The sequence below is a fragment of the Colletotrichum gloeosporioides genome (genome assembly GCF_011800055.1).
Source record: "Colletotrichum gloeosporioides strain Lc1 chromosome Unknown consensus_70, whole genome shotgun sequence".
Lineage (NCBI taxonomy): Eukaryota > Fungi > Ascomycota > Sordariomycetes > Glomerellales > Glomerellaceae > Colletotrichum > Colletotrichum gloeosporioides.
The window spans coordinates 150758-177770 of NW_025544715.1; the positions used below are offsets into that span (position 1 = coordinate 150758).

The 27013-nt window shown below is 55.7% G+C and overlaps 7 protein-coding genes across 7 annotated transcripts; 4 read left to right on the forward strand and 3 right to left on the reverse strand.

Moving 5' to 3' along the window:
* Nucleotides 1-231: 231 nt before the first annotated feature.
* On the forward strand, nucleotides 232-2939 carry GCG54_00010163 (DNA repair protein rhp54; the record flags this gene model as incomplete). Its single annotated transcript, XM_045410094.1, has 2 exons — nucleotides 232-247; nucleotides 310-2939. The coding sequence occupies 2 exons, from the start codon at nucleotides 232-234 to the stop codon at nucleotides 2937-2939; spliced, it is 2646 nt and encodes an 881-aa protein (XP_045260261.1).
* Nucleotides 2940-3259: 320 nt separating this feature from the next.
* On the reverse strand, nucleotides 3260-7822 carry GCG54_00010164 (UDP-glucose:glycoprotein glucosyltransferase; the record flags this gene model as incomplete). The annotated part of the gene is made up of 3 exons (XM_045410095.1): nucleotides 3260-6397; nucleotides 6450-7626; nucleotides 7689-7822. 3 exons carry the CDS (start codon nucleotides 7820-7822, stop codon nucleotides 3260-3262), a joined length of 4449 nt encoding a protein of 1482 aa, XP_045260262.1.
* Nucleotides 7823-8691: 869 nt separating this feature from the next.
* Nucleotides 8692-12642, forward strand: GCG54_00010165 (putative coatomer subunit alpha; the record flags this gene model as incomplete). Its single annotated transcript, XM_045410096.1, has 6 exons — nucleotides 8692-8721; nucleotides 8798-8847; nucleotides 8921-9240; nucleotides 9304-11202; nucleotides 11249-12348; nucleotides 12400-12642. 6 exons carry the CDS (start codon nucleotides 8692-8694, stop codon nucleotides 12640-12642), a joined length of 3642 nt encoding a protein of 1213 aa, XP_045260263.1.
* Nucleotides 12643-13056: 414 nt separating this feature from the next.
* GCG54_00010166 (26S proteasome regulatory subunit RPN12) lies at nucleotides 13057-14285 on the reverse strand (the record flags this gene model as incomplete). Its single annotated transcript, XM_045410097.1, has 3 exons — nucleotides 13057-13338; nucleotides 13437-14187; nucleotides 14278-14285. The coding sequence occupies 3 exons, from the start codon at nucleotides 14283-14285 to the stop codon at nucleotides 13057-13059; spliced, it is 1041 nt and encodes a 346-aa protein (XP_045260264.1).
* Nucleotides 14286-18307: 4022 nt separating this feature from the next.
* On the forward strand, nucleotides 18308-22047 carry GCG54_00010167 (NAD-dependent epimerase/dehydratase terH; the record flags this gene model as incomplete). The annotated part of the gene is made up of 4 exons (XM_045410098.1): nucleotides 18308-18390; nucleotides 18548-21191; nucleotides 21545-21892; nucleotides 21925-22047. 4 exons carry the CDS (start codon nucleotides 18308-18310, stop codon nucleotides 22045-22047), a joined length of 3198 nt encoding a protein of 1065 aa, XP_045260265.1.
* GCG54_00010168 (Aldehyde reductase 2) lies at nucleotides 21461-22639 on the reverse strand (the record flags this gene model as incomplete). Its single annotated transcript, XM_045410099.1, has 3 exons — nucleotides 21461-21903; nucleotides 21965-22324; nucleotides 22381-22639. 3 exons carry the CDS (start codon nucleotides 22637-22639, stop codon nucleotides 21461-21463), a joined length of 1062 nt encoding a protein of 353 aa, XP_045260266.1.
* A 1930-nt stretch (nucleotides 22640-24569) lies between these two features.
* On the forward strand, nucleotides 24570-26657 carry GCG54_00010169 (uncharacterized protein; the record flags this gene model as incomplete). Its single annotated transcript, XM_045410100.1, has 1 exon — nucleotides 24570-26657. The coding sequence occupies one exon, from the start codon at nucleotides 24570-24572 to the stop codon at nucleotides 26655-26657; it is 2088 nt and encodes a 695-aa protein (XP_045260267.1).
* Nucleotides 26658-27013: the final 356 nt, after the last annotated feature.

Consider the following 27013-nt stretch of genomic DNA (forward strand, 5'->3'; position numbering starts at 1 on the left):
AGCTGCATCTCTAGGACAAAGGCTAACGCGACGCCAATCTGGTTCTCACGCATGGAGATCCTTCAGCTCCAGATTTTGGACTAGGGTTGTATCATTGCAATGTTTGATGGTTTCGCTCGTGAAGATTGAGTGACGCGCAAGACGAGTATCTGGGCTCTAGGACTTGAACAGCAGAGGCAGTAATTAGACGATTGGGGAAGTTGCAGATGCAGTGACATTCCGTGCGGCAATATGTGGAGTACAGTGGGTGGGACCTCTCGGCGCTAATGCGACTGATGCCTGCTCATCTCACGTGACTGCGTGTTTGAGTGGCGACGCGGGTCGAATCGCGCTTTCTTGAGATCAACAACCAGGACCGGGACTCTTTCTTCCCCTCCATCTTCGTCCGCCACTCCTTGCCTTCTGCAACGATCACTGAGCCATTGAACACTTTGCATCTGCAGGCCTACAAAAGTGTCAATCGAGGCCCAAAATGTGTGTTTTATCGTCTGGACTCTTCGTCTGAACGCCAGTTGCTAACGACACCCCTCTATAGGACTGCCGACGTCACCGCCACCCCGGGCGCCAACAAGGAGAATGTCCCTTCTAAGAGATGGCCGACTCCCCAGTCCGTTGACAAGTTGCACAAGCCTTTCAAGTGCCCCGGATCAGCGACGCGAACAGTTTCCACCCATCGCCCCGCGCGAAAGAAGAGAAAGGTTGATTACAAGGGCGCTGATGGAGCTGTCGACGCGGACAAGCCCTGGACCAATGCCGACAGACTCGCCCTAGCCAACCGGGACGCGAATAAGTTCCCAGTTTTCCAGGTAAAGGACAAGTCGACGATATTCCGCAAGGCCTTTTCCATACCTCTCATCAACAAGAACTCGGCCGCCTTCAACCCTAATCGACCCCCGCCAACTCTCGGTCTGCGCACCGGAGCTGTCTTTGTTGCGAAGCCTCTTCATGACCCTAGCGGCGAATTCTCAATCGTACTTTACGATCCCACTGTGGATGACAAGCCGAAGGTGCCTGAGAAGAAGGAGGAACAGAAGGAGCCGGAGCCCGAGAAGATTGACGCGCCTCTCGTACACAAGAGCTTGTCGGAGATCCTCGGAATCAAGAAGAAAGTGGAGGGAGAGCACCCCAGGGTCCCTGTCGTGATTGACCCAAGGCTAGCCAAGGTACTCAGACCGCATCAAGTCGAGGGTGTCAAGTTTATGTACAGATGCGTCACTGGCATGATCGAGGAGAAGGCGAACGGATGCATCATGGCCGACGAGATGGGTCTTGGCAAGACGCTTCAATGCATTACACTCCTGTGGACTCTGCTCAAGCAGTCTCCCGACGCTGGCAAGTCTACTATTCAGAAGGCTATTGTCGCGTGCCCGTCCAGTTTGGTCCGCAATTGGGCGAATGAGTTGGTCAAGTGGTTGGGTGCTGATGCCATCACACCCTTTGCAATCGACGGCAAGGCATCGAAGGAGGAATTGACGCGGCAACTGCGCCAGTGGGCCATTGCCAGCGGCCGATCCGTTACACGACCAGTCATCATCGTCTCCTACGAGACGCTTCGTCTCAATGTCGAGGAGTTGAAGCACACCAAGATCGGCCTGATGCTTTGCGACGAAGGCCACAGACTCAAGAACGGAGACAGCCAGACATTTAGCGCACTCAACAACTTGAATGTCACGCGACGAGTCATCTTGTCCGGAACCCCCATTCAGAACGATTTGTCCGAGTATTTTGCTCTCATCAGCTTTGCCAATCCCGATCTGCTTGGAAGTCGTCTGGAATTCCGCAAGCGATTTGAGCTGCCAATTTTGCGTGGACGAGATGCCGATGCCAGCGAGGCTGACAGGAAGAAGGGAGACGAATGCTTATCCGAGCTGCTGGGTATCGTCAACAAATTCATCATTCGCCGAACCAACGACATCCTCTCCAAGTATCTCCCCGTCAAGTACGAGCACGTGGTGTTCTGTAATCTTGCGCCCTTCCAGCTCGACCTTTACAACTACTTCATCACCAGTCCGAGTATCCAGGCCCTTCTTCGTGGAAAGGGCAGTCAGCCGCTCAAGGCCATCAACATTCTCAAGAAGCTTTGCAATCACCCCGATCTGCTTAACCTTGGAGACGACCTGCCCGGGTCAGAGAATTGCTACCCTGAAGACTACGTTCCCAAAGAAGCGCGTGGCCGTGATAGGGATATCAAGCCCTGGTACTCGGGCAAGATGCAGGTGCTTGATCGCATGCTGGCCCGTATCCGCCAAGACACGAATGACAAGATTGTGCTCATTAGCAACTACACCTCCACTCTCGACTTGTTCGAGAAGCTGTGCCGTTCAAGGGCTTATGGGTGTCTCCGTCTTGACGGTACCATGAACGTCAATAAGCGCCAGAAGCTCGTTGACAAGTTCAACAACCCAGAGGGCGAAGAGTTTGTCTTCCTTCTCAGTTCCAAGGCCGGTGGCTGCGGTCTCAACCTTATCGGCGCCAACCGCCTGGTCCTCTTCGACCCCGACTGGAACCCTGCAGCAGACCAGCAAGCTCTGGCTCGTGTGTGGCGTGACGGTCAGAAAAAGGACTGTTTCGTGTATCGCTTCATTGCCACGGGTACTATCGAGGAGAAGATTTTCCAGCGTCAATCCCACAAGCAGTCCTTGTCCTCTTGCGTCGTCGACTCCGCCGAGGACGTTGAGCGCCACTTCTCTCTGGACAGTCTGCGTGAACTGTTCCAGTATCGACCCGGTACCAATTCAGACACCCACGACACCTTCAAGTGTAAGCGGTGCAAGCCTGATGGCAGGCAGTATATCAAATCGCCTGCCATGCTGTACGGCGACACGAGCACATGGAACCATTTCGTCAACGAGGGCCTCAAGCCTATCCAAGATTTGCTACTGAGACAAGAGTGTGGTGAGCCCGAAGTGTCAGCCGTGTTCCAGTACATCTCGCATTAGACGGTGTTGTTTGCATGATTTATGATTAGAACGATCTGGGTTCGGATCCTTAGATGTGCACGGAGTTGATGTTTTCATGGGATCGGCGATGGTGTTCTGGGCGTGTGCTCTGGAACTTTGCTTTGGAATGCTGGCGACCATGGCGAGCCGGGTTCAAATAGATCATTTGCTTCATGTTGTAACAATAACTTCACGACATTCAACAGTTACTTGTTCAAAAGAATCGAGCTTCAATCTATGCAATGTAGATTCGCCTGGCTGCTTCCAATGCTGTGTGTATGCTCTCCGATGCCAAAAAAACGAAAGCCAGGTTCCCCCATCTATAGCTCATCTATCACATGCGTCTTCTCGGACGGCGGCTCCTCCCAATTTCGGCTCTTGGTGTTCTTCTCCTCCACCGTCTTGTCGCTCTCGACCTTGGTATCCTCCTTCTTGGGCGCCTCAGCTGGCAGACCCTTGCGCTTGCGGTCCAACGCCGCAATCTCATCATCGTACACAGTCCACTCGGGAACCTGGCGACGGGCGCGGTCGAGCTTGGGCTCCTTGGTCTGCGGGTTGTTGCACAAGTCAATCGTCTTGGCCTCGCGCTGGGACTCGTCGGAGCACCACGTCTCACACCACAGCCACTCCTGCGGCAGGCTGTGGATGGGGATCTGAAACTGCATGTGGTTCGGCAGGTCCTGGTCCAGGTTTGCGAGGGAGTTGGGGTCGGCGCTGAGGGAGTGGTATGTCTGGCGCAGGCGGTCTCCGGCGGCGAGCTCGCGGAAGCGGCGGAGGTCGACGACGTACAGGGCGGAGATGTGGTACGGTTGGCCACGGAGGTAGTTAGCCCAGTAGCCCTGCTTCCAGAAGCGGAAGCCTTCCATCTCGGTGCGGGAGTCGCACATAGGGGTGAAGCCGTAGGGTTTGCCTTCGAGGTCGTGGTTGACAAGGTTGATCATGTCGGTGCGGACGATCTGGTCTGCGTCGACGAAGATGACCTTGTCGAGGGAGAGGGGAAAGAGCACGTCGAGGAAGAGGATCTTGTAGCCCCAGATCTCGCGCTGCTTTTCCTTTTGTTGGCGGAGCCAGTGAGGCCATTTGAAGGTTACCATCTCGTACTTGAAGCCATACTCTTCAGCCAGGTGGGGAATGAAGTCTTTGAAGGAGGGAGAGAGGAATTGCTCAATGAACCAGAACTTGACTGTGTGCTTTGTGTTCTTCATCACGGAGACCATCATGATGTTGAGCATGCGCTCATAAAGGTGACCACTTGCGACGGAGAAAATGTTAATCTCCGCGTGCTCCTCGTCTGAGATGGACTTGGTCTTCTTGCCCAGGATGCCTCCTGCAAACTTGAGACCGCGACCGACAAGGCTGTTGTCTTCCTCCACAAAGAGGACGTCCGACTCCTCGTGGCCTGGCTTGCGAGACAAGCGAGGGTAGAGCGTGGTTCCCTGGAAATCCATGAGGACTACCTCGGTGCCCTCGTCACCGGGGACGGGGTTCCATCCCTTCGCGCCAATGCTGTCAATGGTGTAGATCTCGGAGCTTCTACCCTGCTTGAGCTGGATATTGTAAAAGCCCGGATTGGCTTTGAATTGGAAATAACCCAAGTTGGCCATGGCGATCGTGTCTGCGAAGTGAGGCTCCTTCTCGGTGCCAAGTACGAGCTGGGCACCGCGAGGAGGTTGGGTAGCTTTGCCCTCGCGCGAATGACCTTCGATAAGAATGCTCTCGAGCTCGTAGGAGGCGTAGACGTTGGACTTGATGGAGCTGAGCTTGATGTTGTCAGGATCGTGAACCGAGACCTTGGGGGCGACAAGCCAAGATGGAGGCACATCCATGCCAGCATTCAGCAAGGCTTCGGAAGGAAGACCCTTGAAGGAGGCTTCGAGAGCGCGCACCTTACCGGCCTCGTCAAAAGTCGGCTCGGAGTCGAGGACATAGCGGAAGAATCTCTTGACGGGAAGTTCGTCGATCTTATCCTTCGGGTTGAGGAAAAGCTTCAGATAGACTCCCTCAAGCTCGGAAAGGACCTTCAGGATGGGGGCCCATCTCTGGGCTTGCTCGCTGGCAGGGTTCAGAAGACCGACCAGATGGATGCTCGAGGTCTCCGGGTTGCCGATCTCGATGGCGGTGTATGTCGAGTTCCACGTGTCGTAGGCACTGACACGAACAGATGGCGCAGTTTCGAAGATGTCCTCAGGCAAGTCAGACATGCTAGAGAGGGCGGTAACAGAGGTGATCTTAGCAGCCGCTAGAGGTCCCGCAATCTTGTCGGTCAAGCCGAGCTCATCGACAGCAGAGTACACGGGGAGAATGCGAGCCTTTTGTTCGAACTCGAGCAGGTATTGGAAGTCATCAGCCTCAAAAGGCTCCTCGGCGGCGAAGGGACCAACGATGCGGCCATTGAGAATGAGCAGGGTTGACCCGGGCTTAATGGCAGCAAACGAGTGGAAATTATTGAGGGCTGCAGCATAGATCGCATCAGAGTCGCTGTCAGCTGCCTCAGAGATCGTCTTGATATCGGCAACAGCCTCAGCTTCAGCGAGCTTGTCGCTGCTCTTCAATGCTCTGTTGACAGAAGAGGCCAAGGCAGGGTTTTCCGGGTTGTGGACTATATCCAGGCGAATTCCGGGGTTGTTGCGACGGAACGCTAAGGCAGAAAGGAGAAGATCAGCTCCAGCGTCAGTTGTGATGTCAGCAACAACAGTCAACACTGCCCAGTTCTCCTTTGTGGAGTCAGCGTAGGCTTCAATGACTGGAACCTTGCTGAACAAGTCATCATGGTCGGTGTAGATCTTGTTGACATCCAAGATCTTCAGGGACTTCTCGTTTTCCGGGTAGATGTATGTGTTGCGTCGCTTCAGTGCCTTCTCAATGAAGAAGTCAGGAACCCACATCTCTTCGTCAACCATACCCATGTAGACAGCCCTTTGGATAGTCTGCAAGTCGTTGGCAGCCTTGACGCTCATGGCTTGGAGCCAGTTGCCTTCACGCGGCACAGGTACACCGTCAATGAAGACAGGTGGAATTGGGGTGTTGGCGTTCAATCTCTTGGCCCATTGTTGCGCAAGTTTGATCACCTGCTGCGCACCCTCTGACTGCAGAACATCCTCGAACGCAACAGCGGTGGCCTCGGGCAGAAGTTCCCGGTCCTTGATGGCCTTCTCAAAGCAGGCTGCATCCGCCTTGTCCGTCTTGGAATCTTGCAAAGCAGCATCCAAGTAGTCAACAAAGGCTTCCATGCCATAGCTATCAAGGAGATAGTAGAGAATCTTGGCGACACCGACAGACTCCTCAGTGGGAGTCAGAGGAACCAGACCGAATCGAAGGGGAAGCTTTCGCTTTACGAAGGTGTTGAGCTGGGATACCACACTGAGATCTTCGACCTTGGAGAAATCGACAGGAACGATGAGGTTGAAGATGTCTCGGCGGATAGGAGGCAGCTGGCCAGGGTAGACGCGCTGGAGGAGCTAGAAGCAGGTTAGAGAGTTGTAACCCCGGTGGAAATTGGGCCTTACTCACCGACATCAATTCCGTAGGATAGTTCGCGTATTGCTCATCCTTCTCTAAGTCGTTGAGGAAAATAATCACTTTCCCCTCTTCAATGTCATCTGTCCAGTCAAAACGCGGGGGTTCGTCGTCAGCCTTGGACTCGGCGACCTTGGGATGACCAAGGAGTGCAACAGCCTGTCCTCCCGAGAAGCCCAGATCCCGAACACCATCAATAAGCTTGCGCTCGCGGCGAAGGATATCGACCAAGGTGAAGGCCTCGATCTGGCGCTCGATGAGCTGGACTCCATTGATCCAAAGCACATTCATACCGCTTGGCACCAGCTGTTGGCGGTTAAGTTGGTGCTCGGCCAGGAACTTCTCCGATACATTGTGAGCGGCGATTGAGGTGGAGAACTTGGGGAAGTCCTGAGTGAGCTTGAGGAGAGCCTCGAATGGGCTCTGGTTCTGCATTACGAACGAAGCCGCCTTGAGACCTAGCTGTTCCAGCTCCGACTTTGCGAGAGGCTTAAGATCCGTAACCTCCTCTGCAGCATCCAGAACCTCCTCGGAGGTGATCTTTTTCTGAGCATCGTCACCGCCGTGAGCTTCACGATCGTCGATGACGATGTAGTCGGTTCTTTTCAACGCTAGTTCGACTCCGTAGCCATTGACAGGAAGCGCCTCCTCGTAGCTGCCGGCGGGCTTCGTGTAACGCAGGCGGTACTCTACTTCGCCGTTGCGGGCCTTTTGCGCCAGGGCGCTGTGAAATGCGCCAAAGCCGGGTGACGAGGGGTCTGCGTAGAGAACGGCTTCGCTTCCTGAACCCAAAGTCCGGTCGAAGGGCAAAGCTTTCGCTTCAGTTAGCTTGGTGTCCTTGGGGGCGTCCAAGGCCGGGGTGCAGTATTGCTTTCCTCCCAACTCGGCCCACACCTCACACCCATCCTGATTATCAGACTCGAGCTTTGGCTCGACAGCGGTCCGGTAGTATTGATAGTGAGCCTCGACTCGTGGAGCAGCCGTTCTTAGGGACAAAGCCAGCTTGAAGGTGGAAAGAGCGTCGGGAGTGGTGATGTGTCCATCGTCGCGAAGGACCTGGAGGAACTTGTCGTAGACATCCTTGTCCGTCTTGGAGTTGGCGAAATGTCCGCTAGCGACGCGGTCGAGCAGAGGAAAGTAAGATGTTGCGTTTTCACCTGCAGCAGTCTCTCTGGAAAAGTTAGGGTCAGTCTTGCAGCCCCACAGACTCTGGGTCCTGGGCAAGCAACTTACAGCAGCTCGAGAAGATAGGGACCGGAGGGAAAGGCCGCCTTCATGTCCACAGTCACGGAGGGTACGGCTGCAACATTGGAGGCTGCCAACAGCGTCAGGGCAATGCCCATTGGCAGCTGGTACGGGCGCACCATTGTGTAGGAGGAATTGCGACGGCCTGCGCGGGCTGTCCTCCGGGAAGGTGGGTGCTTTTCGGTTGGTGGTTGCCAGAAGGTGTTTGTAGTCCTGGCAGAAAATAAGTAAGGTGGTTTGAGGTTGCTTCTGATTTTCCCAAAGAGGCAACGGCGCCTGATTATTATTTATGGTCTCTGGCGCATGGCTGTTGCGAGAATGCTTGGAGGGGTTTTGGAAATCCGTCCGCTAGGCCCAAGACAAGATCGGTAGAGAGACTGGACTCGGCCTGTCGAGGTAAGGTACACCACAGTGTGCAGGCAGGCAGGTGGTGTAAGTGAACACATTGACAAAAGAGCTGTCCAGAAGCGGACTAGCGCCCCTCTGGCCAGGGGTCGTAGGTCCACGCCAAAATGCGGCAGAAAACCAGCCTACTGGAGGGGCAGCAGCTGGGACGCTGCCTTACATAAGCCGCGTTGATGCTTGACAGGGGGAAGCCACAGTGTCCAGTCTGGGCGGTGAGCTCTTGCGGAAGACGGCGGAACTCTGATGCGGCAGCACAGCTCACTGACAGGCGCGCCATTGGGACCCACTCCAAGCCCACACTTTACAGATGGCCACGAAGCGGAATTGTTAGTTACTAGGGGCTCCGAGACGAGGAAGTGGCCTTTACGTATCTTGCCTACATCCTCCCAGTGCGTATCCAACCACTTCTCACCGCGCCTCAACTCTCCGTGACCCGTGAATGTCACTGTCACTCTCCTCTCCATCTCCAGCTTGTACCTGATTTCTGGTCGCTAAGCTGGCCTGCACCTGTTCCTTTCTTCCTTGAGGTGCCGCTTGTTTGCTTCTTTTTGCTTGCTAGAAGCTCCGGCTTCACCTCCCCGCCAAAATGCAGGCCTCCTCGGGCATGTTGACCAAGGTATGTCTGCCCATGGCGCATTGGCATCCAGTCGAGATCCCTTGAGGATATACTCGATGGCTCACAATCAATTCAGTTCGAGTCCAAGTCTTCGCGCGCCAAGGGCATTGCCTTCCACCCGAAAAGGTGAGCCTTGCATCTCCCAGCTGCCTAACCCAGCCCGCGAGACGCCGCCCCCTTGCTGACGTGTAGCTTCCAGACCATGGATCCTCGTCGCCCTTCACTCCTCCACAATCCAGCTTTGGGACTACCGCATGGGAACATTGATCGATCGATTCGAAGAACACGATGGCCCGGTTCGAGGAATTGACTTCCACAAGACGCAGCCCCTCTTCGTCTCCGGAGGCGACGACTACAAGATCAAGGTGTGGTCATACCAGACTCGTCGCTGCCTGTTTACCCTGAACGGCCATCTCGACTACGTCCGAACTGTCTTCTTCCATCACGAGCTGCCATGGATTCTGTCGGCTTCAGACGATCAGACGATTAGGATATGGAACTGGCAAAATCGCTCTCTGAGTGCGCAAAACCCTTGGGATCCCTTGGTTGCTAGAAGAAGCATTGGCTGACCATGACTTGCAGTCTGCACAATGACAGGACACAACCACTACGCCATGTGCGCCCAGTTCCATCCGAAGGAAGACCTCGTCGTTTCCGCCTCCCTCGACCAGTCTGTCCGTGTCTGGGATATCTCCGGCCTGCGCAAGAAGCACTCCGCCCCGACATCCATGACCTTCGAAGACCAGGTCGCGCGGGCGAACCAGAACCAGACCGATATGTTTGGCAACACCGATGCCGTTGTCAAGTTTGTTCTGGAGGGTCACGATCGCGGTGTTAACTGGGTTGCTTTCCACCCCACCATGCCTCTCATCGTCTCTGCTGGCGACGACCGCCTCGTCAAGCTGTGGCGCATGAGCGAGACCAAGGCCTGGGAGGTCGACACTTGCCGAGGCCACTTCCAGAACGCCTCCGGTTGTCTGTTTCATCCCCACCAAGACCTAATCTTGTCCGTCGGCGAAGACAAGACGATCCGTGTGTGGGACCTCAACAAGCGAACCGCCGTACAGTCTTTCAAGCGCGAGAACGACCGATTCTGGGTCATCGCTGCCCACCCCGAGATCAACCTGTTCGCTGCCGGACATGACAACGGTGTCATGGTCTTCAAGCTCGAGAGAGAAAGGCCCGCGTCGGCGGTTTACCAGAACAATCTCTTCTACATCACCAAGGAGAAGCACGTCAGGTCATACGACTTTCAGAAGACTATCGAGAGCCCGACTCTGTTGTCGCTCAAGAAGCTTGGCAGCCCCTGGACTCCTCCTCGCACACTTTCCTACAACCCTGCCGAGCGCTCCGTTCTGGTTACCTCTCCCTCCGACAGCGGATCATACGAGCTGATCAACCTGCCCCGTGATGGATCTGGCGCTATCGAGCCTACCGAATCGAAGCGCGGCCAGGGCAACTCTGCCATCTTCGTTGCGCGCAACCGCTTCGCCGTTCTGAACACCGCCAGCCAGACGATCGATATCAAGGACCTGTCCAACAACACCACCCGATCCTTCAAGCCCCCGGTTGGAACCAGCGACATCTACTTCGGTGGCACCGGAAACCTTCTCATCATTACGCCGACCGCTGTTCACCTGTATGATATCCAGCAGAAGAAGAGCGTTGCCGAGCTGGCTGTGAATGGTGTCAAATATGTTGTTTGGTCCAACGATGGTCTCTATGCTGCTCTCCTGAGCAAGCATAACGTCACCATTGTTACCAAGACTCTTGAACAGGTCAGCACCCTGCACGAGACCATCCGTATCAAGAGCGCAACCTGGGATGACGCCGGTGTCCTTCTGTACTCGACTTTGAACCACATCAAGTACACTCTCTTGAACGGCGACAACGGCATCGTCCGCACGCTTGATCAGACTGTTTACTTGGTCCGGGTGAAGGGTCGCAATGTGTACTGCCTCGACAGAGCCGCGAAGCCCAAGGTTCTGCACGTTGACCCCACCGAGTATCGCTTCAAGCTTGCTCTTGTCAAGAGGAACTACGAGGAGATGCTTCACATCATCCAGACTTCCAGCTTGGTTGGCCAGTCCATCATCTCCTACCTCCAGAAGAAGGGTTACCCCGAGATTGCTTTGCAGTTTGTTCAAGACCCTACTACTCGATTCGAGCTTGCCATTGAATGCGGTAATCTTGAAGTTGCTGTTGAGATGGCTAAAGAGCTTGACCGCCCCAAGCTCTGGCAGCGACTGGGCTCCGAGGCCCTGTCCCACGGCAACCACCAGATCGTCGAGATGGCTTATCAGAAGCTGAAGCAGTTCGACAAGCTGTCGTTCCTGTACCTGTCTACTGGTGACCACTCCAAGCTTGCCAGGATGGCCAAGATTGCAGAGCATCGCGGCGACTTCACTGCTCGCTTCCAGAATGCTCTCTATCTCGGCGAGGTTGAGGACAGAATCCAAATGTTCAAGGAGATCGATCTTTGTAAGTTACCTTCAACGCATTGGACTTCTAAAGCTAACCACATCAGACCCCCTGGCGTACATGACTGCAAAGTCGCATGGCTTAGATGAGGAATGTCAAGCTATTCTCGAGGCTACGGGTCTCACCGAGGACCAGCTGGAGACTCCAACCATTGGAGAGGCCCTGACTCCACCAAAGCCTGTTGTCCCAACTTTCAAGGCCAACTGGCCTACAAAGGCGACATCAGTATCTGTTTTCGAGAAGGCACTACTCGGCCAGGTCGAGGGTCTCTCGCTTGAAGATGAGCCCGCTGCTGCCAACGGCTTTGATGACGCAATTGATGATGATGCCGCCAAGAAGAACGGCAACCTGATTGACGCCGACGATGACGAGGATGCCGCTGGCTGGGACATGGGCGATGACATAGTACCCGAAGTTGAAAGCGACTTCGTTAACGTTGACAGTGCAGAGGCCGGTGGCGCTGGAAGCAGCGAAGCCGATCTCTGGGCTCGCAACTCACCCTTGGCTGTGGACCATGTTGCCGGTGGCTCTTTCGAGTCAGCCATGCAGCTCCTCAACAGACAAGTGGGTGCTGTCAACTTCGCGCCTTTGAAGCCACGGTTCCTCGAAGTCTACCAGGCATCAAGAACATATCTGCCGGCCTCTGCGGGTCTCCCTCCGTTGGTCAATTACGTTCGCCGCACGATTGAGGAAACGGATCCTAGGAAGGTCTTGCCCATTGTGCCTCGCGATCTCGAATTCCTGGCCACCAACGATCTCCAGCAGGGTTACAACTCCATGAAGACAAACAAGCTTGAGGATGGTTTGCTCCTTTTCAAGGGCATCCTCCACGCCATCCTCATTAACGCCGTATCCAGCGAGAGCGAAGTTGCGGAGGCGAAGAAGCTCATCACGTCGGCTAGCGAGTATGCTGTGGCCATGGAGATCGAGCTTAGCCGTCGTCAACTCGGCACCAGCCCCGACCAGCTCAAGCGCAGCCTGGAGCTGTCTGCTTACTTCACCATCCCCAAGATTGAGGTTCCTCACCGTCAACTCGCTCTGCACAACGCCATGCAGCTGGCGATTAGGAACAAGAACTACAACTCGGCTTTGAGCTTCGCTAACCGTATCATTGCCAACGGTGGCTCGAGCAAGCTGACCGAAAACGTAAGTCTTCCTCTGCTTCAACCAAAGCTTACTCAACTAACAATCATACAGGCCAAGAAGGCAAAGGCCCAGTGCGAGCGTAACCCGTCGGATGCGATCGAGATTGAGTTTGATCAGTTTGCCGAGTTCGAGGTTTGCGCAGCCAGTCACACGCCTATTTACAGTGGTACGTCTTACGAGGAGTGTGCCTTTGACGGCTCCAAGTACCACACGAAGTACAAGGGAACCGTCTGCAAGGTGTGCGAGGTATGCGAAGTTGGTAAGCATGGCAGTGGCCTGAAGCTCTTCGCATAAGGGGTTAGATAGTATAATGGGGTTCCACCAGCAGTGAAAAGCTGCCGGAGACGCAGTGTTCTCGGCCTTAAGGGGGTGGTCTTGGGAAAAGTTACTGTAGACAGGGCCGAAGGTCTGAATGAAGTCCCAGACTTTTGATTGTTAGCAATAGTTTGCGGGAGACGAATATATGTCATCACTTGTTCATCTTGCTTGTCTTTGTTTGTTTCATCATGCTGCCGTATGAATGGCCACGAGAAACGCAATTAGAGATGTTTCTCTGTGGACCGACACAGGGGTTCACCACTTTTGTTTGAGCATGCAATTGTCATAACGCCAGAGCTTGGATCCCAGTGTCCATGCCCCTATCTCATGGTCTATCGCGTGATATTAGTGGTACAGTAAAAGCAATCGCCCCTCTTCTCTACCGCCCGTCTACACAATGGTCTCGAGTTCCCTGGCGTAACCCAACGTGTTCTCTATCACCATCTGGCTCATCTCCTTCTCGTGGGTGCCGTCCTCAGCGGCGGTGGCCTCAGCCGTGTCGGGGAACCGGATCTGGCCGTCCTTGAGGATCCAGCCGCGCTGCTGGGCGAAGGAGATGACGTCGCCCTCGGAGTCGAGGAAGAGGAGGGACTTTGCGGAGCTGATGGGCAGGCTGGGGTAGGCGCGCTCGCTGCTTGAGGCGATTTCGGAGCGGATTTGGAAGGTGAGAATCTGGATGAACTGTTAGCTATCGGGGGGGGGGGGGGGGNGGGGGGGGGGGGGGGGGGGGGGGGGGGTCATTAGGGAATGGGACGCTAGTCAAGGCATACCTCTGAGAAGACGGCGTACTCCTCGCTTGGCACGTCGCGGCTCTTGAGGGCGTTCCAGACACGGTCGTAGCTTCCCTCCATCAACCATCTCTCGAGACGGATGGGGTATCCAAGGTACCTGTCACCCTCGACGGCGCTGCTATCGCCGCCGCCCTCGCGGTTGGCCAGGCTCTCGAGCTCTGAGTGGAACTCGGCGTAGCGGCCCTGGGTGAGGAGAAGGAGGAGATAGAGGCCGGTGACCTTGTTCTGCTCGGGGGGGTTGGGCTGGAGGAGGTTTGACGGCAGCTCGTAGAAGGGCTGGAGCTGCTGGACGTAGCGGGTGAAGGCGTCGGGGTTCTTTGCGCGGATGGAGGCGAGGGCGCCGAGTTCGTACGTCTCGCGGGCCAGGGCGAGGAGGTCGGGGGAGGATTTGGCGGAGGGAGTCAGGGCGTTAAGTTGGAGGAGGTGAAGCTTTGCCTTTGATAGGAGAGCGGAGGATTCGGCGAAGGGGAGGGAGGAGCCCTTTTGGCGGAGGGTGGTGATGATCTGTTGGAGGTTGCGGTCGGCCATTTTGGCGGGGTGTTCTTGGGGGGCGAGGGCTGCTTGCTCTGTTCCGGAGAGGCTTGTGTCCCCGGTTGGCTGGGGGTTTCGATTGGGATGAAGAGATGTCGTCAGGAGTTGGAAACTGGCTGACAATTGTGCGTGGAGGTTGTGGAAGATGCGGTTGTTGTGGTGGTGATGATGTGTGTTCAGATGCACTCGGATTGGATTGCTGGGGTGTCAGGCTCAGCAGGCTGAGAGAGGCTGACGAAAGGTGCCGTCAAGCTGGAAGGTGCCGTGCTGGGGTCTGGCCAGAATGCACTAGCCCATTTGGGAGTAGACTGAGGGAAGCTTGCCTGCTGAGGCCGGGACCTGAAGGGGCACGTGCCGCGGAACTTCAAGGCTCCGATATCCGTCATAGTGGGGTCGGGTCTGGCAGTGTACCTACCTTAGCTGTGCCCGTGTGTAAGGTGCCTAAGGTAGCTGGAGGTCCCGTCGGGTCCAGGCCGTCGCTCGGCGCCCAGGCAGGTAGAGCTCGGGAGCTTCCACAGGCTTACAATGAGCTCTTGCGAAGAAACACTGAGCTCACTTCCTGGGTCATTGAAGATTCCTGTTGCGATTCGCAGCTGAATCCGGCCATCCTTCTATTGTGATGCCCTACTGGTGCTTGACTTGGCTTTGCGCCACTCTCCTCCGTTTCTAATCCAGCCAACGCATGGAAACCAATGCAATCTACCCGAGCTATGTCGGCCGGTTCACTGTCATTGCCCCGTGACCAGCTTCAAGCGCAGTCCTTTGCTGTAGTCTTACGGGTTCAACAACACCGGCAGGCGATCGCTGTGGGAGCTACTCTGGCTTACGATTTGAGTTCCCCACCACATACTGTCCGCATGCCTTATGAGAGGGTTTGTGGATGCACGCGGGAGAGAACCCAGGATATTTCGCAGCAAGACACGACAACGGCCGGCGCGGAGGTCTCAGCTTCCGGCTGTCAACCTTTGGGTGCTGACTGTGGAATGTCGGGCAGCATTTGCTTGCGGTTGTGGCCACTGACGAACCAGCGACAGGGCACTGCTCAGCAGAGGGAGGACCCGGGCTGGAAAGATGGGATGGGCTGGATTGGATGATGGCTGTGACGTCGTGACGTGGGGTTCAGGAGGACTAGGATGTTTGACGGAATGTTGTGGAAGAATTGCTTGCATGTTCATGCGGCTGATTGGATTGCTACGTAGATAAACCCACGCATGAGATGGATTATATCAAGCATAACATGAGAGCTCAACCGTTCGGAAAGGCCCCAAATAATGCAGGTACTGGGCAATTGTGGTAGGCTCCCGCATTTGGGACCCCCCTGATTGTGATCCGTAGTCTCCCTGCGCGGATGGAATTGGGATCCTCTACAAAGTGCAGGGCCTGTTGAGGATTGGCAAAAGAAGAGATATTTACGAGGCAGGCGCGATTCCGATGGCGATCATTCGGCCCCCAAGGGCAGGGTGGTCGGCCTGCGGGATTGAATGTCACCTCGAGCAGAAAAAGATTCTTGATGTTTCTAAGTTTGGAAACAAGGGCTCTCGACCGTTGTGGCTGAGCAGAGGGCGACGACGTCTGAAAGGACGAGAGGCCAGGATCGGGGGGCTTTGCTTGCCAAGTACCTGGCTTGTACCTTTGCAGGACTGCATGCTGCAGCTGAGTCGTTGTATCCATCTTTGAAAGTGATGAAGAATGAGGAAACATGCGACCATGGCGCCGAGCTACGTCTCGTAGCAGTGATCCGTACCAGGTAAGATATGAAGGGATAGAAATTGGATGGAATGAGACGATGAGCGTTGAATCGAGGGGGTCTTCCTTTCCTCCCGCTCCTTAGACTGAACACCTAAGCACCTCAGGTCTACCTAAGGTAGGTTAGGTAGGTAGGCAACGTGAGCCTCGGGCTACAAGCTGTATTGCCTTTCGGGTAAGGAGAGGCCTTCAACCAAGGTACGTAGGTAGCGTCTGAGGTGTCGCGTGGCAATGCTGTGGAATCCAAGAAACTACGGTTGGCATTGCACAAACAACCGGGATCGCATGACCTGCGCCAGCATCGCTAGGTAGGGTACTGTGGACAGCTTTTTGCACCCGCGTGGCTGGTTCGGTCGGCTGCCCGCAGTGCTGGTGCTGTTGTTGGCATCGCGGTGCACCTCGCGCCTGCCTGTGCTCACCAAAGGACAGGAAGGTACGACTGACCATGCTTCTTGCCTGCGCACCTTGCAAGCTGGCGCCGTTGCGCAAAAGAGTGCAAAACCATACCTACCTCTCTTCTCATACCTCAACTAAGGAGGGCTTCCGCTTTCCGTCGCTCTCGTTTTCGCATCGACCTCATCATCTTCTGCCATCTCTCAAACTTCTCCCCAAGCCACAGTCAACCAACCATCCGCCGGCGGATCTGCCAATTACCACGCCGAGTTCCTCCCATCTCTTCAACGATACTTCGATACCTACCTTATTTCAGCTGCCGGCAGCCCCTGTCCTCGCATTCAAAAAAGCCAAATAATAAGAGATGAAAAGGCTGTTCAAATCCAAAATACCATACGCGCGGCATGGCAAGGGAAATGCGCCGGCTTCCGGTCGAGATCCACAGAACAACGGCACCAAAAACACCTCGAGCGGTGGAACTCCCGCTGCACCTGGTCCGCATTCCATCTCCGGCCCGCGAATTGAAGTCTACCCACCTGCACCTGCACTCCTGCCTACACCTGGTAAGTGAAGAACGGAACTTGCCCTCTGCTTCAGCTGGTCTGGCCCTCGCTTTGGAGGCCTTGGGCCATCTAATTTCATCTCGGCCGAGGGTCCCCCCTTTAGGATGCTTTGCTGTTTGCTGCTCTCCTCTCTGATCTTCTCCCTCGGGTCCCTGGACACCTCCCGCCGACCATCATCAACCGCCCCGGAGGTATCGCTCACGGCCTGTGGCAAGCGAAATACGCACAGCCAAGCAGTCTGCCTGCACCGTCTTATGCACAGGGGGCCGTTTAACTGGACATGCTGGGCGCTGTGTGCACATGCCAAATCCCCCAAAAGGTTCATGGGTGCTGAGGTCTGCAATGGCACGCTATCACTGGCACTGTCTGACCTGGGTGCTGATTGAAAACCTCGGACGAGTCACCCTGGCTGAAGACGGGATGGACGGCTGTCGAATTGTTTGCGAGGGACTTTCAGCGCTTACTGCCTGCTGCTTGTACATGCCTCATCCTAGCGTACTCTCGATTGCCTGTCGGTACCTGATCACCACAGCCGGCTACTCCCTGCTGCGCCCACCGTAAAGTACAGACGAGGTACACTTGGGACTTTCGGCCTGCGTGCAGCAAATGGAAGCGCATCCCCAAAGCCAATGGACTCAGTACGCAAACCACAGCAAGCTGCGGCGTGCTAGCGCGCCTCTGACACAGCGCCAGCTGCGTGCTGCTAAATGTTCTGCTGCTGCTGCGGCTTGCATGGTGGAGCAGCATCTCATAGCGAACCCCTCCTTCTCTATAACTGCCCCGGTCAGTCCCGCTCCTGGAACAATGATGGGGGGCCCAGAGGCGATTCCCCCTCCTCCTCCTCCTCCTGACCCTGACCGAAAAGAAGAGAAATGCGACACTGGCACCTGGCACATTCATCCGGACGAGCTCCAATGTTTCACTAGCCAGACTGGGCACAAAAAAGGGGACGCGGACAACAACTCTGCACGCTAAAAAGAAAGGGCCCGCCGTCGCGATTTCCAATGCTTTGAGCTTCGTAACTCTCCACCCCGCTTCCGGACGCCCTCAGTTCAGTGTCATTCCTTCGAGACCAAGGACTGAGAGAAAGCAGCCCAAGAGAAAGACTGTCGCAGACACAGCAAGCAGGAAGCCCCTGGTAGCCAAGAGAACCACAGAGAACCAGAAACACAGGGTGCCAAAGTACAGAGACCGGACTGCACGTTCCCGATTCTCTTTTTTCGCCGTCAACATATTGCAGACAGCCACCACCACACCTACACCTACACCTGGCTTCTCAGTCAACCCGAGCCTCTTATTCCTTTTTCGCCTATTTCCCCATCCAATTATCGCCCCTACCGGACCCTGGCCAGGGAGTTTGGCTTAGAGGAGAGAGACGGTCAGACGATAACCCAGCAGCACCCAGCACAAAAGTAAATAAAAATACAGCACTTTTGGGGGCTCCAGCAAGCGGCCGGCCACAGCAGAGTCAGCACAGCAAAGCAGCCCAACCTTACAGGCGCGGGAGGGAAAAAAAAAAGCTGGCGGTGGCTCCAACCTAAACGTCATTCGACCCCCGCTGACTGATTACCTCCTATTTATGCAGCTGCACCTCAGCCCAAAGGCACAACTGACGAGATGTCAAACTTCGGCGCAACTTTCGTTCCTGGAGGGTTCGACGACTATTACATGCCCGAGGTCGTTGCACCTTCGCCTCAGCGGTACGCGTATTCCCTCATTTTAATCTCAGGCGGATCTATCATGGGTCCCTCCTGACTGCCCGCTGGATCTGGCGATGGGCCCCCCTCCCTAACCCGCGCCGCCTTGTCTTTGTCCCTTTTTCCTCAGCCTGGTTGCTGACACAAGTCGTCTCTACAGTGTAACGCCCCAGGTCCCTCAGAACATGCAAAACGACCTCCAGCGCATGGAACTTGAAGCCCGCGAAGTCGACCCGAACCGCCGAGACCCCAACATCCAGAACCGCCACGGCCGCGAGCCGTCCTTGTCCTCCTACTCCAAGCCCACCGACCCTGGTGCGCCTGCCCTACCTCCCAAGGGCTACACCAACCCGTCCGCTGCCGCTGCCGCGCCCTCGTCCGACGACTTCAAGCCGTTCCACGAGAATAGCGCAAGCGGCAATCATCATACCATGCGGCCCAGCGCGGCCCCTTCCTTCTCCCCTTTCCCCAAGGTGAAGGGCGACAACATACCCCCCACAGACGAGGAGAAGGAGGAGATCCTGTGGAACGCCCGCGAGCATGTCCTGCACTCCAACAATGTCTCGATGCAGCTTTCCTGGGCTCGTGACACCTTGGCCTGGGCCGAGATTGTTGCTGAGGCCAGGTCCAAGGACCCGGAGAGCGGTCGTCAAACACCAAAGGTTGAGCACGAACTGCGCACCGATGCACTCAACATTGTCGAATACCTGGTTGGCCAAGAGCATCCCGAGGCGCTCTTTATGAAGGCAAAGTGGCTCGAGTTTGGCAAGTTTGGCTGCCGTCCCGACAAGAGGGATGCCTACTCAAAGTACACGCGCGCTGCAGAGCTTGGCTACGCGCGTGCCGAGTACCGGCTGGGCATGTTGTTCGAGAACTCAAACGACTATAGCAAGGCCGTTGAGCACTACTACCTAGGTCTGAGGCTCAAGGACTCGGCGGCGATGTACCGCTTGGGTATGATGAGCCTGTTGGGTCAGCACAATCACCCGAAGGACTACCAGCGCGGCTTGGACCTTATTAGGGAAGCTGCAGACCTCTCTGACGAGGATGCGCCTCAGGGATCATACGTCTACGGCATGCTCCTTGCAAAGGACTTGCCCGACATTGAGGTTCCCGACGCGTTGCTTCCCGTTGACCTGCCGCTAGCCAAGATGTACGTCGAGAAGGCGGCCTACCTCGGATTTGCCAAGGCGCAGCTCAAGATGGGCCAGGCTTACGAGCTTTGCCAACTGAGCTGTGATTTCAACCCTGCCTATTCGATTCATTACTACGGTTTGGCAGCCCAACAGGGTCAACCTGAGGCTGCGCTTGGCGTCAGTCGTTGGTTCCTGTTTGGATACGAGGGCATCTTCAGTAAGAATGAGCAGCTCGCCTTCAAGTATGCTCAGGATGCGGCTACCGCGAAGCTTCCCACGGGCGAGTTCGCCATGGGCTACTACTACGAAATTGGTGTCTACGTTCCCAAGGACCTGCGTCAAGCTAGGTTCTGGTACGAGGCCGCTGCAGACCACGGCAATAAGGATGCCGTCGGAAGACTCGACGCCTTGGATCACTCTAAGAGCTTGACCAAAGCCGACCACGAGACGACCACTCTTACGAGAATCAAGTCGCAACACGGATCTCAGCGCGGCAAGCGACCGGACCGTTTCAAGCAGCCCCAACAACAGATGCCTACCGTCTCGGAGAGCGCACCGGTCACACCGACTGACCCCGGATATCCGACGAGCACCTCTGCAAAGACGTCACCTCATCCCTCCCCGAGAGCCCACCCAGCTCAAGACACCGTCGATTACCCCGATCCCTCGCGGCCTAACAGCTTGGGTAATAGACCCAACGCATTTACCGTCAACCTAGATGCCAACCTGGCAATTAGACCCAAGTCTGCCGCACCATACCCTGAAGATGATAGGCCGGCACCACTCAACCTCAACAGACCCAAGTCAACGGCTCCGTACCCTGAAGACGATCGGCCAGGCCCGCGACCTGGAGCTGGCCCGCAGCTTTCCCCTCACTACAACACGGGAGGTCGCCCACCAGCCGCTCCCCACTCTGATCGCCCTGGCAGTGCTTTTGGAATTCGCACTGGTCCAGGCGGCCCTCAAGGCATGGCCGGCAATGTCCGCCCATCTCAGTCAATGAACAACATGATTCCTCCGGCTGGTGCGGATCCCAGGGGCCGCCCTATGACGGGAGGATGGGATCAGTCCGGTTACCGCCAACCGAGCCCTGGCCCGGGCCCTGGGTCTCGACCCGCTACAACACAGCCCTACCCAGTGTCCCCTGGGCTTCCCTCGAATCCCGCCATGAACAAGCTCACCAAGCAGAACACTCAACAGTTCGCCAAGCCCCAACCTTCACCTCCTTTCCAGCAAGGAAGCTACGGACCGAGCGACTACGGTCAACCGGCGCAGGCGCAAGCGCAACCCGGCCGAGACTACGGACCTAGAATGTCGTCCATTCCCCCTGCAGAACAATATGGTTACGGCAGACCTCCCAGCGCCGCGCCGGGCGGCATGCCTCCGCGAACCGACTCGATGCCGCTCAGCCCATCTGGTCAACCCCGACCTCAGGGTGGTCCCGGCGGCGCCCCCCGACCTTACGCTAATCGGCCGGATCTTGTCGATCAAGGCCCTCCCGGCCGCGTCGGCAGTGCGCCGCCCTCTTCTCAGCCACGACCCCAGCAGAAGCCCAGCCCGGCTCCTAGTGCCCAAACGATGCCTCCCCCGAAGAAACAAGCGACAGGTCAAGGACCTGCGACTTTTGAGGAGATGGGCATCCCCAAGGGCAAGGATGATTCGGATTGCGTGAGTCTTGCCATGTTGCTCTTGTGTAAGAATATCCGACTGACCGTTACGCAGATCGTGATGTAAATTTATCAGATACCATAGCCCCTTGACGATGAGATGCTTTTCACTTTTATACCGGGGTAGCTGAAGCGTTTCATGCATGTAGATAGCATTCCAGTTGGGCCGCATAGATGGCCAGTGGGAGTACAACGGCACCGAGAGAATTGCAATAACCGAAGAATTATCAAATTTGTCTTTCGCTAGGTTGTGAAGTTTCATGTTCTCCATCAGTTGGCCTCAGAGGCAGCGTATTGCTCAGCAAGTGGCGCGATGCAGTCCTTGAGACTGGTCCAGCCCTCCCCTCCCCTCAGCTTCTTCACCAAATCCGTCGCTCTCTCGTTGGCGATCTTGCCTACGTCAACACCAAGATCCGGGAGGTCGGCGGGGAAGCTACGGCCAGCCTGCGTTTCGCGGAAGACGGCGAGGATGTCGTTGATGTTGAAGCGGCCGGCATATGCGATGAGGCGTTCGGACTGGACGTCTGGGAGGAGCAGGGCGGCGATGTGGATGCGCGCAATATCGACCACGTCGCAGAACCATTGGGCTGGGAACATGGCGACGAATTCAGGGGATACGTGGCCCTGCCAGAGAGACTTGAGGATTCCGACTGCGGTCGGGAAGCCCTGGTGCTCCGGAAGGAGGACTCTGCCCAGAGCGGCGTTGGGAACAACTTTCACACGCAGGCCATCAGTTCTATGTTGCCAACGTCTGGATGTCGAGATGTCACTTACTCGAGTTCAACGTGAACCCGGGCTTCTCCTCGGAATACCACTTCCACAACGCCTGCTCGGCCTTCGTCTTTGCGGCGGAGTAGGCGATATAACCCCCCGCAAGACCTCCGGGCCCCTTGCCGGAGTAGGCGATGGCAACGGCTTGCTCGTTGTACGTGTCGGCTTTCACTTCGTAGGGGACATTGGGGGTCGGCATGGCGGCGGCGCCGGAGGAGGAGGTGTAGACGAAGCGTTTGAGGGACGGGGTTGAGGCGGCGGAACGCGCGATGGAGAGGGTTGCGTCGACATTGGGGGGCACGACGGCGTTGGGGTCCGGGTTCATGTTCGTGATTGCGATTGTGTGGATTGCGCCGTCGGCACCTGTGTCTGGGTGTTAGTGCTCTTGGCTCATCGGCAGGCGAGAGGGCGAGGGCTACCCTTGAGGACTTCATCAAAGGCGCCGTTTTTGGTCACTTCGGGCACGGCGTGGAGGGTGAAGCGGCCTGGGCCGTAGGCCTTTTCGAAATAGGTTGAGAGCCAACTGTACTTTGCGGCGTCGCGGACCGTGCCGCGGACGCGGTAGCCAGCGGCGAGGAGCTGGTCGACGATGTGGGATGCTATGAAGCCGTTTGCGCCCGAGACCACGACCGTGCTGTCCTTGGGCAGGACGGGGTCTGAGATTGTTAGAGAGGACATGTTGAGCGAGGGTGATGATGATGATGATGGGTGTGATGGCTGAGAGGCATGATGAGCTGAGATTCCGGGGGATCTTGAGCGAGGACGGCTTTATAGGTTGAGGCTTCGGACATTGGAGGGGGTTTGAAAGTCCGTCGATGCTGGGCCAAGACGTCGTGGTTATGGTTATTGGTGTTGTCGTCGTCATTGACGATGTTGGAGAAGCGGGAAGAAGGGGTGGGCATCCCACCGAGGCCGGAGGGGATTATGTGAGCAGGGGACGGGGCGGGGCCGGTGGGATCCGGGGTGTGGGATGGCAAGGTATGCTTAGAATTCTTGGCTTTTGAGCATTGAGTGGGTGCTGAGGGGTAATTTGACAAAATTCCGGGAGTTACGGACGTCGTTGGGCGCTTTCGTAAGTGTGGACGTCGGCGTGCTGTTGGGTTCATGCAACACCGGTCGGTGAGATGGGTCCATGCCTTACCTTACCCCGAGGCCGGGCGGACAGGCGATTGCGGGGGCCTGCTCCGGTCGGCGCTCCACACTGGGCCGAGGCAGGAGAACAAACATTCCGATGAATTGCATGGCTGTTTCTGAATTTCACCGGCTTACTACCGCAAAACTTTGGACAAGGGACCTCGAAGATGGTTTTGTGACCTGCCCGAGGCTTTTGGAGGCATTGCGCCATGGCAAAGGGCAGACGTGTTGGTCCAACTGCGCCGCTGCGGCTACCCGCATGCCCTGCAGCCGCAGTCACACCTTTACCGCCGACACCCACCTGTCAAGATCAACTGCTGCCCAGAGCCAGAGGAGAGGGGTGAATTTTCCCTGGCTGGTGAGACGCGTTCTCCTTGTAGGAGGAAAATCAAAAATCGCGATACCACGTGGTTTTCTTCATCGTAATATTCGGGTGCCGTAGGTCGGTGCCGAAGTAATGGGTTGATTGTAGGCGTCAATGTTAGGAAGGTGACAGCCGTTTTACTACTTTCTTTTCTTTTCTTTCTTTTGACGGACCCCTGTACTTATCAATATCTGTACCCGGTGGCCGCGATTGGTTGGTCCGAACCTGGAAGCAAACAGAGTCTGCAGGATTTCAAGCAGCGGTCTGAGAAAAGGGGGCAATGCTTCGTTCTCAATCTCATGTGTCTTGATGGACTCAATCTGCATCTATCCGTCTTGGCCGTCGAGTAAGGATCCTTCTGAATTTTGAGTGAATTTTCGCCATCTGACGAGTTGACCTATGGCAGAGTTGACCATCTCCCACTCTTGCTCCCCGTTTTGATCGCGCTTTTCTTCAGAAGGCCCCTGGGAGTTTGTTCTTTTGGAACTTGAAAGTGGTTTTTCTCTTACCCGTCCACCAGACTGCCTGTATGTCACAGCTGACATCTATCAATTTGATGTGACTGCATAGTTCTGGCAGGTCAGCCACCTTGTTCTTCACCTCCGCCCACCACCTCGCATCACATTTGGTTTGCACCCTCCTCACCTTCCGACCGCACCTTCCCCAGACGCACCTTCTGCTTGACTTCACCTTCAGCTCTGAAAAGTAAATAAACCCGCTGCCCCGTCGCGAGAGGCGGTCGACGCGTTGGCGTGTCTGCCTAGTGTTTATTTACTTCACCCTCTTCTGTCAACTCTAACCTCCCCACCCACCAGCCCGGCCAAGCTCCTCGTCCATCACCATCGCGACGACACAGCGCCGTGAACTTTTCGCTGTTTGCACCTGCGCCACCTTCACAACTGTACAGAACCATCACCAAATCAAGCATCGTGTGTAAGTTCTTTACTTTGGACCCTTGGTTTGCGTTTCACATGCTGTTACCCATGTATTTCTTTTTTCCTTGGACTATTTCCCGCTTGTTCTGTGCGACCCTTCGTCCCGCACTTGCTTCTCTGCGCCTCCCCTTACCCTTTGATTGACACCAAAACCAGACAGAACAACAAAGGCACCATGGCAAGCGGAACTCCTGGCCATATCCAGCCGGGAATGTTGCATGGTTCTCAGAAAAAGAGAGATCGCAACCTCTATGCCGACAGCGACGACGATGAGGAATTTATTAGCGCCAAGCGACAGCGAAGTCTGATTGTCTCTTCCGGCTCGAAGCATGTCAGAATTCGCTATGGCGTTGATGAAATCAAGGGTGCTCTTCGTGGAGAGCTATTGTCTACCCCGGCCATGCAGCCGCTTGTCCAGGAGCTCATTGGAGAGATGCTTGAGATCACCCAGACAGAGAGACGTGTCTTGTGCGAAAACACTTTCTATGCGCGTACCAAGGCTGCTATGAAGAACCAGCAGGCTGATGAGCTTATTGATCTCAAGCGCTATCTTCTCGCAGAGACCTTCATTCGCATCGACAGCTGGTCCTTTAGCGCCCTGCGTGAGTGGTTTGACTTGGTCCACAGACTTGGCCTTGAGAGAGAGTTTCGAGACATGTATTGGGAGGACAACCAGCGCGCCTACAGTGTTCAGATCGCCAAGCTTGCCAGCCATGTGAGCCCTCCCAAGATCCCTCGCACCAAGGACAACCACGTGCGCCTGTCTGCTGAATACGGAAGCAACGCCAAGGACATTGTCTCCCGCTCTGTCTTCGTCAAGGGCCGCGGCCATCCCATCATTCGGAGCGCTGTTGCCATCATGGTTTTGGCGGGACAAGAGAACCCCGAGAACAAGGATAATCGCCTGGAGAACATTGCCAGAATCTCTCAGATTTGGGCCGCATGGTGCATTGCGAAGCACGGCGAAGATGAGACCGAGCGGCAGTTCCTTGCCGCACTCATTCACGACCGTTACCGAGAGAACGACTTCATCAAGACTTGCTTTTATTATGTCCGAGAGGAACTGGAGAAGTTGGCAATCAAAGTCGACAAGGACGAGTTCAAGAAGTGGCAGAGAATGCACTGGAGATGCCATCTCATCTCCATGTCAGAGTACCGAAGCCGACCAGTGGCTCTCAGGATCAACGAGGTGCCCAGCAAGGATGCCCGCAAGGCGTCCGCCTCTCGTGACGATGAGAGCAGCCTCAATGCTGCCATTGGATCCATCAAGCTGAAGCCGACCACGAAGAAGTCTGCTACGGCCATCCCCGTCGACTCCAAGCAAGCCATCGCCAAGAACCTCCAAGCCCAGGAGTCGCCCGTCGAGACTGACAAGAAAACCGTCGTTCGGAAGAAGCTGAAGGTGGTTTCCAAGCTTCAACCTGAGGAGACCTCTCAGTCCAATTCCCAGGCCCCGGAAGCCTCGATGGCTCCGCAGGTTCAACTGCCGCCGCAGCTTCTCCGTCAGTCCTCATCTACGACCGCCTCCCCATCGCCGCTCCCCTCGCCAGGCCCTTTCTTGGGCCTTACCCACGCCCAAATTAACGGAATGCTTGGTTTCCTCATGAAGGTGTTCAATGCTTCCGAGAGCAATGAGGGGGTGAATGAGAAGCAGTACGCGGTGGACCACCAAGCCGTTTCGACGAAGCTAGACGAAGGCGTCCTTGAGAGAATCAGCGCCCTGGAGGATAGACTCAACGCTTTCTCAGAGTTCTCTGAGAACATTATCGATGCCGTCCAGACGCTTGGTGACCGCCATGCTTACTTGGACGAAACCCAGAAATCGTTGGACAAGAAACAGAATGATATGCAGGAGTCTACTAACAACGAGTTTCGCTCCCTTGCTGAGAAGCAGACGGCCCTGGCTCAGAGACAGTCGTCCATGGACGGTGAGGTTGGAGCCTTGAACCGCATGCAGAGTGGAACCCACGATGAACTTGGAATCGTCGCGGACAGACTAGCTTCCCTGGAGTCGATTACAAAGCAGAGACTCTCGGAGCAGGATAGAAGCCTGAAGCAGCGAATCTTTGAACAAGAACGAACCATCAACCAGCTTCAGCAAGATGTCGACCTCTTGATAGAAAAGCAGAACCCCAACCCCCGCAAGCGCCCTTTCGACTCTCCTCGCAACGAGTCTACTTACGCTCCCAAGGGTCCGTCAGCTATGATGAGACAGGGCCCGGGATACCACGAGAAGACTTCCAATAGATTCGACCGACGCTAAGCACATCGACGGGCGAAAGGTAACGGAACGAGCAGTTCTGGATGAAGATGGGCGGCGACGACGACGACAACAACGTCCCATGAATGACGATGAATGCCGATCGTGGATGCCAAAGATGATGATGACGGATGACAAGTGAAGGATGACACCGGGAATATCGACAGTACTCGGTTGGAAGTGGGCGATACGAGACGAATTGCTTTTTGATCATGATGGCATAGCAAAGGATCGTGATGGATATACCCGTGTAGGATTTCATTCTAAAAGAGGGCTGGCTGAAGGAGTTTGGCGGTTGGGCATGTGCATCGATGGATTTGCTCACTTGGTTCATGGAGAACCAAGTCTCTTTTTACTTT